This window comes from Moschus berezovskii, chromosome 13 (assembly GCF_049115385.1).
Source record: "Moschus berezovskii isolate FMDL1 chromosome 13, NW_MosBer_1.0, whole genome shotgun sequence".
Lineage (NCBI taxonomy): Eukaryota > Metazoa > Chordata > Mammalia > Artiodactyla > Moschidae > Moschus > Moschus berezovskii.
In genome coordinates, this window is record NC_142472.1 from 32,055,005 (window position 1) to 32,071,855 (window position 16,851).

The window sequence follows — 16,851 nt, forward strand, 5'->3', positions numbered from 1 at the left end:
CTTTAAATTTGGGCTTTTTTTTTTTTTTTCATGAAAACATAAAGATGGATTTTTCTGGTCATAATGAGCTATTTCAAATATAACAGAAATAATGTAATACATTTTTTTTGTATTAGCTTCCAAGCTCCAGTTCACATTCATTCAAAAACTGTTCATATGTACCATAACAAGGATTTTGATTTTCAATTTACTTAAGGCAGAATGCAAAGGCGGTTAAGTGTCTCCAAAACACAGCAGCAGCTATTCTGTCCAAGCTCACAGGAAATGAAGGGAAGTGTGTAGGATTTTATAAATCCAGGAGAGAATGGTGTTTTCTAAAAGAATATTCTGAGTCTCCTCACTGGATGATGAAATTTAAGATTACCAATGAACTCTACCAATTAAAGAGGACTAAGTAACAACCAGTCCATTCTAAAGGAGATCAATCCTGGATGTTCATTGGAGGGACTGATGCTAAAGCTGAAACTCCAATACTTTGGCCACCTCATGAGACGAGTTGACTCACTGGAAAAGACTCTGATGCTGGGAGTGATTGGGGGTGGGAGGAGACGGGGACGACAGAGAATGAGATGGCTGGATGGCATCACCGACTCGATGGACATGAGTTTGAGTGAACTCCGGGAGTTGGTGATGGACAGGGAGGCCTGGCGTGCTGTGATTCATGGGGTCGCGGAGAGTCGGACACGACTGAGCGACTGAACTGAACTGAACTGAAGTAACAACACACTTGAATCTTACAGATTTGTGGGGGAAAAAAAATCAAAACAAAAAGTGAAGTTTTGATGTCGGGTCAACATCTACATGCATAAGCCAAGTATTAAGATCACAAAAATGAAAAGTTAATAAATTGATGTATGATAGATGATCTAGTAATTTTAATTTACTCTGTATCATAGCTTAATGTCATTTTAAAACTATTACAAAGTACAGGTTTACAGGAAATTAATAAACAATAAAAAGTTCTAACATGAGCTCACATTTCTTATAAATAAATTCTAATTTTAATTAATTTCCAAAACAGGCAACTAAATCAAATATTTCGTTTTCTTTATCCCAGGCTATTGTTAAAGGGTACCTTAATCAATAATCAAGGGTTCAAGATACTTTAATCAACAATAAAAATGTTATGCAGGAGAGGAGAATAAATGATGGAAACAAAAAATAGGAGGCTCAATCAGAAAAACAAAATGGCATGTTTAATTTACTAAAGACAATGAAGTAAATGAGAAAACACAGAGAAATACAAAAAAGTTACAAAGCATAATAAATTTTATTTTTTCAGAAGTGGAAAATGACCCTGAAAAGTTTTAAATGTATCTTTTAGTAGCTGGTGTCTAATAATAAACAAGCAATCAATTTTAAATGTTCTATATAGTTGTATTAACTGATTTTTAAAGTTTAAAAGGTAATTTTTAATGTTGACATTCAAAAGCAAAGATATAACTGAAAAGAAGACAGATGAACCATAAAATGATTTGCAAAATGTAGTAGCTTATGAATGCAAAATAGATTCCAGTTGTAATAATACATATTCACAGACACTCTCGCAGCACACTCACACCCCTATATTCCACAGACACATTTCCAAAACTTGAAAACAAATATTTCATGTGTCTCAATTCAGGAAATGATTTTTACAAGTTAACCTTACAATCAGAAAGCAAGAAGATATTAAAAGCACAAGTTTTTATTTGCTAAGCTAAACATCTAAAGGAAAAAAATATTACAATGATACTGAAAGATATTTTTATTGGTTTTTTAAAAGACAAAAATGCAAACGAGAATATCTTATTCAGAAAATTAATTTTCAAAAATGTCTTAAATGAAATAAATATAATATCTAATACAATCTCTTTCTCTAAGAACTATAAGATGGACAATACTAAAAATCAAGCTTCTCATTTGAGAATCCCCAAAGCTGGCATGTCCCTTTAAAAAAAAGAAAAAAAGATTTTCTTTTAAAGGAAATGTGGCATACCCACATTTTCTAAAATTTGTCCTAAAACTATCTTTAACATCCAAATTTTCTAAATATATTAAGTCCACTTAAATTAAAATTAAGGAAAAGATACCTAGATACAATTTCTAAGAAAACAATGCAGAAAGTAATTTATGCATGGTTTGCATGGTTATTTACAGAAAGTTTTGCTAAATAATGTTATAACTATCATGTTCAAAAGTCTCACAAATCCTTTCTAATAATCAGCACTGCAGATTTCAAAAAAACTTTATATATAACAAAGAATGTTTCCTGTGTAGAGTTACTAGATAAATCTGAGAGCCAGAAACTAAAGCATTTGACATGGTTAATAATTTCATTTTTATTATACTAAATGTCAGGTCAGAAGTCAATGGCATTTACATGCTGGAAGACTGTTTATCACTCAAATCTTTCAATTATATCAAACACTGATTAATCAAATGTGACTGGACTTGATTGCGACAACTGTATGGTTTCTTTCAAGTATATGCAAATCTTTTAAATGGGCACATATGCAACTTCGCAAAACCAATGAAACATAAATATTTAAAAGAATGAACAGAAATGGCTTTTAAGCATAAACCACTCTGCCATTCAATTCTGAAGCTCTATCTTTTCTTCACGAATTTGTCTTGTGTTTAGTAGTCTTCTATCCTATTAAAGTTGCAGGTTTACAGATGATCTGGAAATGTCACATTGATGTAAGAAAGGAATGTCTGGTCGACGCAGTCTAGGGACAGAGAAAGCATTAGTTTTAAAATGTATTAAGTTGCAATTATCCAAATGATAGTACAATGAAAACCCATTTTACAGTATTACATCAAGAATATAATAGCCTTTTGGTAAGAATGACATAAAGTAGCACAGATCAAAATATATTCCAAAGTAACCCTCTAAAGGAGAGCACCGAAAAAATATTTACATTATATTTTAAACTCCTGAAAAGGCAAACAAGATAATCACACTGAATATTCACAGAATATCATTTAAATTAGTAAATTTACAAACCCTTAAGGTCACTGTAGACAAGGTAAAGAGAAAATGTGACATCTTCAAGGGGAAGGAAGAAACCTTAATGGAACATTTAAAATAATACTTAAGTGCAATCCAGAAATGCAACTGCAATCATCTTCAGCAGAATTAAGTAAATTATGTTAGCTTATGTAACAGTCATATAAGCATAAAATTTAAGCAACCAAATCACAAAACATATAATTTATGTATACTTAGTCATAGCAACCTTGAAACATCTTGCACTTGGAGACACATCAGGAAGTTAAGTGTTTTAGTAGACCTTTGGCTAACGCAGTTCAAATACTTGAAAAGTTCAAAACAATGAAGTGTATAGTACTTGCTTTTAAAGTACTACAGCGAGGTCTGAGGTCTCTTCATTGAAGATCTACTAGCCGCACAATAAATAAATGCCTGTACTATACACACAGCCTCCAGAAACTTACTTGATAACTAGTAAGACAATCTCTGCTCGTTTATTTTTCCATTTATTCAAGTTGTAGCCTCCATTGTTGATATAAATGTACATGTTAAGAAAACAGTAACAGAGCTCCTATTTTCTTCACACAACCTTTACTCCTTGATCCAGTTTGTTAAGATCAGTGCATGGCACTGCTTACAGTCGCCAAAACAGGGAGGCAACCTAAATGTCCTCTGAAAGAGGAATGGGTGAAGAGGATGTGGTGCGCACACACAGTGGAGTATTACTCAGCCATTAAAAAGAATGAAATAACGCCGTCTGCGGCAACGTGGATGGACAGAGAGACCGCCATCCTGAGTGGATACGTCAGAGAAGGAGAAGTAGCACATGACATCTCTCACATGGTTGCCAGGGGGAAGGGACAGCTAAGGAGTTTGGGGTGAACAGCTACACACTGCTATATTTAAAATGGATGATCAACAAGGACCTACTGTGTATGTAACACAGGGAACTCTGCTCAATGTGATGTAGCAGCCTGGATGGGAGGGGAGTTTATGGGAAAATGGATACATGTATATACGCATGGCTGAGTCCCTTAGCTGTTCACCTGAAATTATCACAGCACTATTAATCAGCTAAACCTCAATAAACCATAAAGTTGTTGTTGTTGTCGTTGTTTTTAAAAAAAAAGATCAGTGCATGGCAAATTGCTTTTCAGTCACAGATTTGGTTTTTTGTTTGTCTGTTTTAGCCTGCAGATACCTGTGTGAAATTCACACTGATGCAAAATGCCCATTCTTTCTGTGTAGGTGCTTTGTCATATTCTGTTTTTCAAGCCTTTACATGCTGTGCTGGTGGTTACTTCATATACAACCTGTAGCCAAGCTTTAAACAGAAATTTAAAGGTCTGATTTAAAGTTTTAGTTTACTCATAATGTATTTTTTAAAACTAAAATGTAATGAAATTCAATTTTTTAAATGGAAGTTATCTTAAAAGTTTGCAATTTTTAAAATTTCAATACTGTTAACAGTATTAAAAATCTATTAAAAATGCTAAATTTGAGTAAACAACATGAGTATGCATTAAACATTTAATATGCATGGGGTAAAGGGCTTTCTTGGTGACTCAGTGGTAAAGTAATACGCTTGCCAATGCAGGAGACAAGGGTTTGATTCCTGGGTTGGGAAGATCCCCTGGAAGAGGAAATGACAACTCATTCCAGTATCTTTATCTGCAAAATCCCATGGACAGAGGAGCCTGGTGATCTATAGTCCATGGGGTCTCAAAAGAGTCAAACACAATTTAGTGACTAAACAACAAATGCATGGGGTGAATTTGAATACAAAGGGAATACACAGTTAATATATTAATATTTCTTACCTCTATAATAAGAAGAAATACCTTGTTCTATGAGCAGCTGCCATACTTTCAGACATGTTTCTGACTTTTAGATAATTAACAAATCCTCTGAAGAAAAGAAGCAGGCCTGAGGAGGTGGAAATATATGGATATATTATGCTCTTACAAAGAAAGGGGATATGATAAATTTGAAATAGACAATTACAAACAAGGTCCTCTTGGTCAAAGGAATTTAATGTGTAGGATTCCCTTCATTCCACATTTTACACTATAATGATAGCTCTATTATAAGGGAATATAATAAAATTTTACTGCTACCTCCAAATTCTTTCAATTTGTTAAGCCTAGATATAGCTAAAGTAAAGCAATGAAAGTGCTAAGTTACGCAAAAATAGACACTTATTAAAATATTTTTTTAACAAGGAAAGCTACCTAATGTATTTAAACTGATTCAACTCATAGAAAGACATATTGACTGATATAAAGTATTCAAGAGAGAACATACGCAGCATACGTAATTGCTAACAATTGTAGGATAAAACCAGTAATAAGCCTGTCTAGCCAGATCGGGTGCCTGTCATCTGTAAAATCTATATTTAGAGATACGTGCATTATGTAAATAATTCAATTATTAGTTATTTCCAAGTAATAACAGTAGATTAACTTATAATAAAAAATTTAAGAAAAATCAAGACAGGAGACTTTGGAAATAGCCACTCTAGTGAATTCTTGAATGATTTGAGATACATCTTCTATTTCAGTGTTCTCTGTAAAACAGTATGTTTAAATAATAAGCATTTACATCACAAGTATCTTTAGTAATCGATAAAACAAAGCCTGTGAAATGTATCAAAGTTCTAGATGAAAAATATTAGCTAAGTGTCAAAAGCATTACCATTATTAGCGAAGTCTTTGATACACTTAAGCATACAATTCTAAGTGAAATATTTATTAACTCTAGTTAATTTTTAACCAGGTAATAAGGGGGTGAGGTGGAGTTGGGGCAAGAAGCAGATAATATGTATGCAGGGAACTTTCCTCACCAGGAGGACGAGCCTGTCAATTTAAATTCAAAGTCTTAAATGAAATTTGTAACCCAATTCTAAGACAATAATCAAAGCCCTAAAATAAGAAGCATGGTTACAATAAATTAGAGACAGAAGACAGGAGAGAGACACAAATAGTGACTTAACACAAGCGGTATAAATTTCACCTAAATCTGATCCCATCTGCTTCCCATATCCTCTTTTCCATGTGTGACTCCCACTCTGAATTCCGCCCTTATGCCCTTCCAGATGCTGTTCAAAGATAATGACATTGTGATCCAAACATAAAAGTATTACTGAAAAATGTAAACCAAAATTATTTGTGAAATCCCTTCTTTAGTCTATGAAGCTGCTGTTGCTAAGACCTATTTTGCTCTGCTCAGGCATTTTCCAAAATTAGCCAATTCCCACCTAGAAACCAATCAAGCAGCAGCTACGGTTTCTCAGCGTTCTGGGGTGTGCGCAACATTCTCCTGGGTATGTGACAGCAACATTCCCATCACGGATTAAGCTTTCACATTCCCCTAAATGCTAGATTATGGCTCTGATGAGGACTGGGACTGTGCCTGCATTATACTGTGTTCCATGGTTGTCGTCATAAGACTCTTCAATCCTCTAATAATATTTATAAGCAAATATCTCACTCAATGTGCTTAAACACCTAAAGGACATTATAAATTTTTTCCCTTTTGAGTAAGAAACTCAGTCAAGCACAGAATCAGTCAGAAAACAATTAACAAGACAAAAAAACTGGTTAAACTTTTGTCCAATCTGACCCCCCAACAAAATCACAAGAGATATACAAATAGTTGGCATGATTTCACCATAATTCTCAGAAAAAGAATCTAGGCTCTTTAGTGACCTTTGCTGACCATTAAGATTTTGTTTCCTGAAAGATCCTACAGATGCAACAGCAGGACTAAATAAAAACGCCAGGAGAACACTGCCACCTACTGAAGTGCTGTTTTCCGGTACAAGTGATTTACTACAGAAATGTGGGCTCTTAAATCTAAAGAGAAACAACATGTATTTTTCATGCTGGTAAATAAATTTGAAATGTGGATTACAAGTATAATGTGATTTTAAGATTAACTTAATTATCATACATCTAAAGAGGAAAACACAAGGAAACACAGATTGGAAATCCATAAAATTCATCAATATTAATAAACGATATGCCTGGTAAGAAGAAAACTCAACAGAAGCACTGTGATCATTAAGCATGAAGCCTTCCCTTACGCCTGACTGATTAATGATTAATGCAGAGTGCACTTCAAAAGTGTAAAGAATGTTTCAATGATCCAAAAATAAAAGAATAGGTAGAATATCCAATTAGCCTCCTCTCAACATTTCCTACGATCATTAAAAGAAACTCAGGCATGTCTATTTTCCAAAATAAATGCTGAAGGCAATTATTTTTTAATCATCTTATAATTTTCAAGTTTTGCAGTATTCAGTTCATTCAACCACTGATTCTTTAAATTGACAGGCTCCGAATTTTAAATCAGAAACCAGAGTGTTATGTAAAACTATCTGTATAGCCAAGATGACATGTGTTTGGACATGAGAATTTTTCAATAGAAAATTTTTCTTTCATGTAAATAACACAGTATATTTACATCTTACAATTTTAGGAAATACCAAAGTTAAACTAAATGCAAATTAGTCATACCGAAACGCATTAGGAATAAACTTACCAAGTACGAGAAATATCCACCAAAGCCAGTATTGTCCATTGAAATATCCAGTAAAATAATCAGAAAACTATGGAATGAACATAAATATATTTATTGTATTTATGGACCTAAATTTGAAAATCATAGATTAACCTCAGTTTCAGAATGATTTAACTCAAATAAATATATCAGCACATAAAACAGCACAAAAAGAAAAAAAGAAAAAATTTACACATAAAATTTGAGAAAAAAAAAACTTTTAGAAGTTTTTTTATCAGCAAACAAACTTACACAAAATATTTAAGAAATATAAATCAGTTTCAAACTGCCTGTAAGGAAGAAAGATAAGTGCTATGTAACCTAATCCAACATTTTTCTCATTAAAGAGTTCACATGTCAGTTCTTTTCTCATAATCTCTCAAAGCCACAACTACCATCCCAAACACACTACAGCAACCCGCTGCTTTAGATATTAACACCAAAAGCCACATTAGTTTAATCTTATCAGATGGGGATGTTCTGCTGACCTCTAAAAAGAAGAGCTTTTGACCTTCTGCATACCCCCTACTGTTAATCACTGCCAAGAATACTAGGCACATAAAGACCCCCAACTCATTAGAGTCTTTTTTATTTTCAAACTAGATGCTCCAGCATTCATTTCCCAACAGTGAGCTGAGAACAGCTAAATGAACCTTGAAGTGGCATTTCAACAGTTCCTATTAGTGGCCGTGGCAGACAGTTTATAAATTCTCTGTGAAATCAGAATGTGAACAGGCAGATGGAAGGTAGGGTTTGATGACACTGAACACAGGTATCTTTTCCTTGATTTGACTGTGGACACAATGACTTACTATTTTTAAAAAGTTTTCTTTTTAAATCTGTCTCATTTTCCTGTTTATCTACTCTGTTTCTACCAGTCTCCAACCTGAATTTAACTAAAAGTGAGTTTGTTAAAAGCATGTTTGTCCTCAGATGTATCTGTTTCCAAATTTGTAAGTAATTATTTCCAACTTTTCACCGGCAATTACCACAAAAGATTAAAAAAAAATCTTACAGTTTTGGTAAGAACAAAAACGCTTACAACCTGTAAATAATGTTACTGTGTGGGAAAGCACATCCACTAAAGGGTATCTAAATGTTTCTTAAAGCTTTTAAAGTATCTTCCCAGAAAGTATTTATAATACATGAACCATGATCTAAGTTCTCAGCTTTGAGTCTGAGAAATTTCAAAGAATAGAGATTTCAAAGTACCATTATAGATACCAAGCCCATGTATTCCTACACCTTTAAAATACAATGAAAGAAGAATTGGAAAACTGAAAATATAGCTTGCAAAGTAGGACAGCTGCATTACTTTTTAATTAAATGATTAATAAGAAACAAAAGGCTTTCATATAGGTTTCGCAGATTATAAGAACAAAAGGAATAAAGAAACTAAAACCATACATTTTTACCTTTATAATTCTTAAAGATACCTTAAAATATATTTAATATATAATATCCCCAACAAGAGGCAACCAGAAAAGAACAATGTAATTCTTCACCAGAAGTACCGACCTGCAGCTGTTCTTTATCAGTTCCCAAGTAAAGAATATAATTATATTCATTTTGAAGTCAAAGGGAAAAACTCACTACATAAAAAGAATAAACTAATAAGCTTTGGGGCTCATTAGTAAGTTATCAAACATGTTTCAAAATACTAAAAAATCAGAGGGCTCAGTCAAGTTGTATTTTGGGTTTTTTTAATAAGTCATATTTAGTAGTCAACCATAGGCTGCAAGAAATCAAATTTTGGAAAATAAATTAATGAACAGTAAGAATTTATCTGACTTAAATTTTTAAAATAATTATGATTTTATTTTGTTAATATGACACCAGTATTTTATTGTTTACTTCCTGTCTACTTTTAAAAGGCATTGGCAGCTTTTAACAAAATATGTATGCAATTTTAAACAAATAATAAAAACATTAAAAGCCTTGGAGAGAATCTTGGGTTAAACGTATTTACACTAAATGTGAGGCTTACAGCAATTCAGAAACAAAAAGAAAAGCAGCAATGTGATTTATAAATTACTTATTATCTAATAAAAGGAAATGCCAGGCTTTTAGGAAAAAACCTTTCCCTCAGCACTGAACTCCGAGGAGAATTTATTGCTTGGAGCATTGTAACAAAAGTCAAAGTACAGTCAAAGTTACAGAGGCAGTACAAAATTAGGAAAACAGGCACTGAACGGAAGTCAAGCTAGATTCTAATCCACAAACTGTGGGACACTCAGCAAGCTATTAGACTTTTTATTGTTTTATCATCAGTCAAATGGCTAGCTTGTCTCCAGCACCGCTGATGATGCAGGACTATTCGGTTTTAAAATGAATCATACTTGGGACATAGTAAGTGCTCACTGAATGGCAACATTATTTTAAAACAGAAGATTCCTTAAAATCCTTTTCTTATATCAATTCTCAATATACACTACAGGTATAACATTAACCTTAACTCAGTAAAGGTATTTTAAAGGGAAACTAAACGGTCCCAGGGATTAAACTTCATGCTATTAAATTCCTTACAAAACTTTGAGAAACTCCAGTCTTTGAATTTAAGGTCCCATCTTATCACACTGACTGGAGCTGATGAGGAGACAATCTAACTCCTTTGCAACCTGGGGTTCTATGAGAGAATTAGGCTTTAATATACTAGAGTCGAACATTGATTAGAATGCATTGATTTCTTTTTTATGTTCTAGAATGATACTAGCAATTCAATAACCTTAAGAAAACTGAGAAAGTCAAATCATTTTCCATGTTCTGTGACTCAGACAAGCAATCCTATTTGAATAATAGTCATTAATTCTATTACTAAAATAACCAGTGTTGGACTAGATTATCTAGTTCCAACTCTTGAGTTTTTCCTACTAGTAACTTCTGCAGGGGCAGGGACTGTCTCTTTATCTCTGCATGCCTCATAACACCTAACAGATTTATGCTTGTGGTGAGAACCTACTTTACATTTTTAAAATGAAATTAAAACAAGGAACTGCCAGGGGGCAGTTCTTACAATGGCCAGGTTTTAATCACCTTAAAAGAAGCCAATATGCAGGTCCTACCAAGAATCTGGGACTGTTTAATAACCACAGCCTATAATCTGGTCTGAAGAGAGACATGGTCTGACAAGATTACTGAAACCCTGGGAAGTAATAAAATAAGTTTAAAAATAATGAAAAAACACATAAAATTCAGTTTTAATATTTTTGTAATGGGTGATTTTCTTAAGATATTTGATAATGTAGGTGCGTAAATGAAGTATCTGAAGCACTGCTGCTGCTAAGTCACTTCAGTCGTGTCCGACTCTGTGTAACCCCATAGACGGAAGCCCACCAAGCACTGAAGCTGACATATTAGTATGTGGTTCTACTGCAAATTTCAGGAGGATGTGACTCATTCAATTAGAAGTCGGTTTAAATATACATGATTTGTGGAAAGTATATAGTTTATTAATTGTACATAGCATTTAAATGTGTGGGTTACTTTTAATAAGAGTAACTAATTAACAAAGCCACTTTCCTAGCTGAAGAAACCAGGGGAAAATCCTTGTAAAAAGGAGCCAAAGGGGCCTTCAAGAGGCAAAGGAAAAGAGCTAGGGGAAGATTATGTTAACAATAGTACTACCTGTGCAATGGTTACAAAAATTTATTTTTTTGCTGAGATGGGAGAAAGAAAGGAACTTACTGTTATCTCCCTATACACCATTTTGTAAATGACATGAGGGAGACAGAGGGTGATTTCCAGGAACAACTGGAAAATGAGAAGAAAGGCTTAGAAGGAACATAGGGGTGGAACCCAGGTCTCCCACATTGCAGGCGGATTCTTTACCAGCTGAGCCACAAGGGAAGCCCAAGAATACCGGAGTGGGTAGCCTATCCCTTCTCCAGCAGATCTTCCCGACCCAGGAATCAAACCGGGGTCTCCTGCATTGCAGGCAGATTCTTTACCAACTGAGCTATCAGAGAAGCCCATGAAGGAAAAGATGAGTTCTAATAACTACCTTAAAAGCGTGTACTTTTATTTTGGGGGGCCTCCCCAGTGGCTCAGTTGGTAAAGAATCTGCCTGCAATGCAGGAGACTCAGGTTTGATCCCTAGGTCGGGAAGATCCCCTGGAGAAGGGCATTACAACCCACTCCAGTATTCTTGCCTGGAGAATCCCATGGACAGAGGTAGCCTGGTGGGCTACAGTCCATGGGGTCTCAAAGAGTCAGACACAACTGAGCAACTAACACTTTTTTACCTCTTAATGTCACCAAAAACAAAGAAAGAGTAAGAGAATATTTAAATCCATGATAATTTCACTAGCCAATGAAAATGTTTACATCTTCACTAATGCCAGGCAGACCTATGCTATATCACAATAGTGGCAGCCATGATTCACCAAGCACATATACTTGTGCAGTAACTGGGCAAGGTACTCAAAATATATCCTGTTCTTATCTCACGAAAATACTGAAATGCACCTATTATCTATTATGAAGAAACTAACGCTCTGAACAATTTAAAAACTTAAAAGTTCTTAAAAGAACAATGATATAAAAATGATGAGATTCAAACTCATATTTATCTGATTTCAAAGTTCTTTCCACATACTAACAAGTTATCATACAATACAGTCAGACAATGTTCACACCACAGAGACCACTACAATAATTAAGGATAGAAGTTAAGAATAAGTCTCAAAATAACTGAACTCATATACACAAAATACACAAAATGAACATTTACAAATCACAGAGGAAATTTCATGTACTTTAATTTTAGCGATAAAAGTGGTAGAGGCTATCAAGACACTCACCCTGACGATAAGGATCCATTTGATCAATGAAAGGCCAAATCCACAGATGGCACCATACCTTCCAGCGATGGTGTTGGTGATACAGAAGGATAAACAAAATCCAAGCCAGTTGAAAATAAATGCCACTGAAAGCAAGAGAAATAATTCTTTTAAAAGACCACACACTGGAAACAAATTAACAGAGACCTAATTCGGAAGACCTGAGTTTGATCCCTGGGTTGGGAAGATCCCTTGGAGAAAGGCATGGCAATGCACTCCAGCATTCTTGGCTGGAATTCCACGTACAGAGAAGCCTGGCAGATTACAGTTCATCATGTCTCAAAGAGTAGGACATGACTGAGCGACTAACGCCACTACTACTTCGTGGAATATAAATAATACTTCACTGCTCAATGGAAATAGCAGTTCTCTTTCTTTTAACTCTGTACTAATTAAGTCTTCCTTACAGACTGTAGTCTACCTTTTTCAAACATATTTAGTTGTTTACTATCCATTAATAAATGGGTAAGCTTGGTTTCTTGTCAATTTGGTCAATAAGAATCAATACCTTAGAGCTTATAACCCAAAAGGTGAAATTGTAATTTTATTCCAGTTAAAAATTAAGTCACAATGTGGCTGCCATGCAATCCTACCCAAAAAGTCTAGTCTAAGACACCAGCCAACCAAATTGGCTTTTTAAAAAAGCAATATTAAAGATGAGCTGAATAAATTATGTATTTTAATAATAGATAAATTATACTAATGTTCCAGGAGCAAATATTGTTCACAGCTTCCTCCTACCTAACAAAACCTGTGGTTCCCCTTCCCAGGAACCCACCCACCACTAGAACCTGTATTTAAGGGGTGGCTGGACCCCATACTTAGCCCCCAAAGGTGAGTCCTGAGTAGTCTGGGAAAATCACAGGAGGCCCAAATCCCCTGCCAGTGATTTTATTTTGTAAATAGGACTTCTGAAAAACATTCTTAAAAACACACCAAGGAGAGGGAGGATGGAATTTAGGCTGAATGACAGTAGCTCTAAATTGATCATTGTTGAAGCTGGGTGATGGATATGCAGATGCTTTGTTTACTTTTTGTAACTGAAATAGACTTTATTTACAATGTTGTGTATGCTTATTTTAAATTTTTGGCCACATCCTAAAGCATGTGGGATCTTAGTTCTCCAACCAAGGATCAAACCCGCACCCTCCTGCACTGGAAGACTGTCTTAAACACTAGACCACCAAGGAAATCCTACAGAGATGTTTAATATACTCTCATCCAGTTTGAGAATTTCTACAATAAAAGCTTTTAAAAAAGGAAGAAGAAGAAAAAGAAGAGGCCCTTCTTCTTCTACTGGATGTCACATTTAATCATCATACCTGAAACTGCTGCCATGATCCTGCTATCAGTCTGAGAACTAAACCATCATTCTAAGTCTGCTGGGGTGGATTGTGGGGGGCGTGGATGGGTGGATGGTGGGTAGGTGGGTCGGTGGGTTTGTGTGCACGTGCGCATTTGTGTGTGTGTGTGTGTGTGTTGTTTTTGTGAAGAAGAAAGCAAAGCAGAGCCACAGCACTGACACAGTCTGCGCCTAAAGTCTGCTTATCCAGAGACTTCTGCTTTTATGAGACAATCTCCTAACCATTTACAACAGCTGAGTGAGGGCTTTCTATTATTTGTAGCATAAACCATTCTGACCTGGGATTACATCCGAGGTCCCTGAGATATAATCAGAGTGCTATATTTATGTTCAAGATCCCAACAATATCACAGTAATAATAGCAATAATAATAATAAAACTAAAGACCAAGTTGAACGTAAGTCTTGTTCACTGCTCATCCTCTCACCCTAAATATCTCCAACCAAGCCCCAGGGAGAATAAAGTAAATTACCTAGAGAAATTCTGGTTTTTCAAAATTCTAAAGACATAGAGGAAATGTTTTAAGAGAAGTTCAAATGAAATGATGACTATTTCTTTGAAACAATGCCCCTACTACTATCATGTCTTCCTTCCTAAAACTTTCTAGATGCAGCCTTTTTGATCATTAATGGGAAGCTATAATACATGGTGATGCAATAGCCAGAAAAATGAATTTTGAAATAAGAGACTTGTGTTTGAGTCACAACTCATTCACTGGATATACAACCTTGGACTCACTGCTGACTTCTGTTGAGCCACAGTTCTCTGATCTTTAAGCACCGACTTCATGAGATTGATAAGAGGATTAAGTGAGAAAAAGCTTAGCACAGCACCTGGCACATGGTGGTGGCTAAAAGATGTCTGCCACCATCCCTATACACACAAAACGATCTCTTCACATTAGAGTAGGTCCCATCTTTCCTGCCAAAAACATTTCAGGATACAATACTATAAATAAAGTGTGTGGAAGTTGCTCTTGGACTGTAGTCCGCCAGGCTTCTCTGTCCATTGGATTCTCCAGGTAAGAATACTACAGTGGGTTGCCATGTCCTCCTCCAGGGGATCTTTCTGACCCAGGGATCGAACCCGGGTCTCCTTCACTGCAGGCAGACTCTTTACATCTGAGCCACCAGAGAAGCTACACTATATAAAGCTTGTTTATTCTCTAATTTTAGTTACCATACTGGACAACAGAGATAGAACATTTCCATCGTTCTAGAATAATCTATTGCATATAGCAGCTATCTAACTGGCTAATATTTGTGTTAACTGTGGGGAAAGCAGATAACAAAACCAGTTTCATATCTATTTAAAGAACTGACATTACCAAGCAGCAGCAGAGATTCCCAACTGGTTGCCACATATGTGCTAATGACAAGCTGAGGTATTTCTTTCAACTCTTAGGGCAGGCAGGAGAGGTATGGGGCAGAGGACTGACACCTCCATTCCTAAGCACCCCATCCCAGTGTGCTATGAACATTCTATCATTTTGCAAGTATCTCATGTCACACGTATCTTCCTATGTCAAAACACAGGAAGCACTGATGGAGAAATCCAAAACAGCAAAATATTTCAAAAGTGTAATTTTTTTGTACCATTGAGCATGTATATGTTTAGCTTTGAGGGAAAAAAGCATTTAAACACTGTCCAGTTTCTTCAAATTCAGACCTACCACTATCTACTAGACATATCACTGTGCCCCAAAGAGGAACAAGATTCAAAAGGATGAAAAAGTACTTAATGAGGTGTCATGTTTTCTTTTTGGTCTCCACCAGTGGTATGAATTCCTAAACTGTGCTCATATGATATAATTTGTTATTGACTGAACTGCACCCTCCTCAAAACTTGTAGATTAAAGTCCTAACCCCCCAGTGTGACTTATGGAGAGATACGGCCTATAGGGAGGGAGTTACGAGTACCGGAGGTTATAAGGGTAAAGCCATAATACACCAGGATTGGTATCCCTACAGGAAGAGGCAGAGACGGCAGAGTTCTCTATGCACACACGCAGAGAAGAGGCCATGTGAGGACACCGCAAGAAGACAGCCATCTGCAAGCCAGGAGGAGAACCCTCACCAGAAACCAAGCTTTCTGGCTCTCTGATCTCAGACTTCTAGCTTCCAGAACCGTGAGAAAATAAATTTTCATTGTTTAAACCACCCAGCCTGTGATATTTTGTTCCAGCAGCCTGAAGAGCCAAACATGTAACTTAATCACCTTTAACTGCTCTCACATATACAGGCACTAGTTAAACAGAGAAGCTGTGACTACTGAAGCATTGATAGATTCACTTTTTATGCCCTTTGGCCTATAAGATAGAAAGTAAAGCTGAATAAGTCTTTAAGGTACAGAAAGGGCAGATCATTCCATTCTGGATCCTCACAGGGTCCCCAGCCTCTGGGATCTAATGCCTGATGATCTGAGGTAGAGCTGATGTAATAGTTGAAATAAAGTACACAATAAATGCAATGCACATAAATCATCCCAAAACCATTCCCCCTCCTCCCTGGTCTGTGGAAAAACTCTCTTCTATGAAACTGGTCCCCGGAGCCAAAACGTTGAGTACTGCTAAGACGTGTCTGAATTGTCAGGAAAAGGATTTAATAAACATACATTAAACCTCAGGTATGGAAAGTCCATAAAAGAAAGAATGTGTAATAGAGACAGACGAATACATGCCTAAGAGAGAAGACATGAATACTTTTCTTTCAGCTCCGCCTTCATTCATGCATGCTCCGCTAGAGAGCTACAACAAAAGAAGAACGCTTAAAAGGTGTAGGGAAGGGACTTTCCTGCTGGTCAAGTGGCTTTGACTCCACACTCCCAATCAGAAGTCTGAGATCAATGAGTCAGAAAATTCCGTTTCTGGTGAGGGTTCTCCTCCTGGCTTGCAGATGGCTGGTCAGGGAACTAGATTTCACATACCACAATTGAAAATCCACATGCCACAACTGAAAAGATCCCACAGACAGCAGTGAAAACTGAAGATCCTGCATGTTGCAACTAAGACCCAGCACAGCAAAATAAATCAATTAAAAAAAAAAAAAGGTGGAGGTCACCTATTCCCAACACAGCAAGGCCCAAGATGGAACCCAGAGAAGCAACAGGTTCATATA

General features: G+C 35.8%; 1 protein-coding gene across 1 annotated transcript in view; it reads right to left on the reverse strand.

Moving 5' to 3' along the window:
• Positions 1-776: 776 nt before the first annotated feature.
• Positions 777-16,851, reverse strand: part of NDFIP2 (Nedd4 family interacting protein 2) — a 73,505-nt gene continuing 57,430 nt past the window's right edge. Inside the window, exons 5-8 of the mRNA XM_055426544.2 lie at positions 12,334-12,458; positions 7,517-7,583; positions 4,795-4,900; positions 777-2,711 (exon numbers count right to left, since the gene is read on the reverse strand). Of these exons, the coding sequence (XP_055282519.1) occupies positions 4,797-4,900; positions 7,517-7,583; positions 12,334-12,458 (296 nt within the window). The 3' untranslated portion in view covers positions 777-2,711; positions 4,795-4,796. The remainder of the gene's footprint in view (positions 2,712-4,794; positions 4,901-7,516; positions 7,584-12,333; positions 12,459-16,851) is intronic.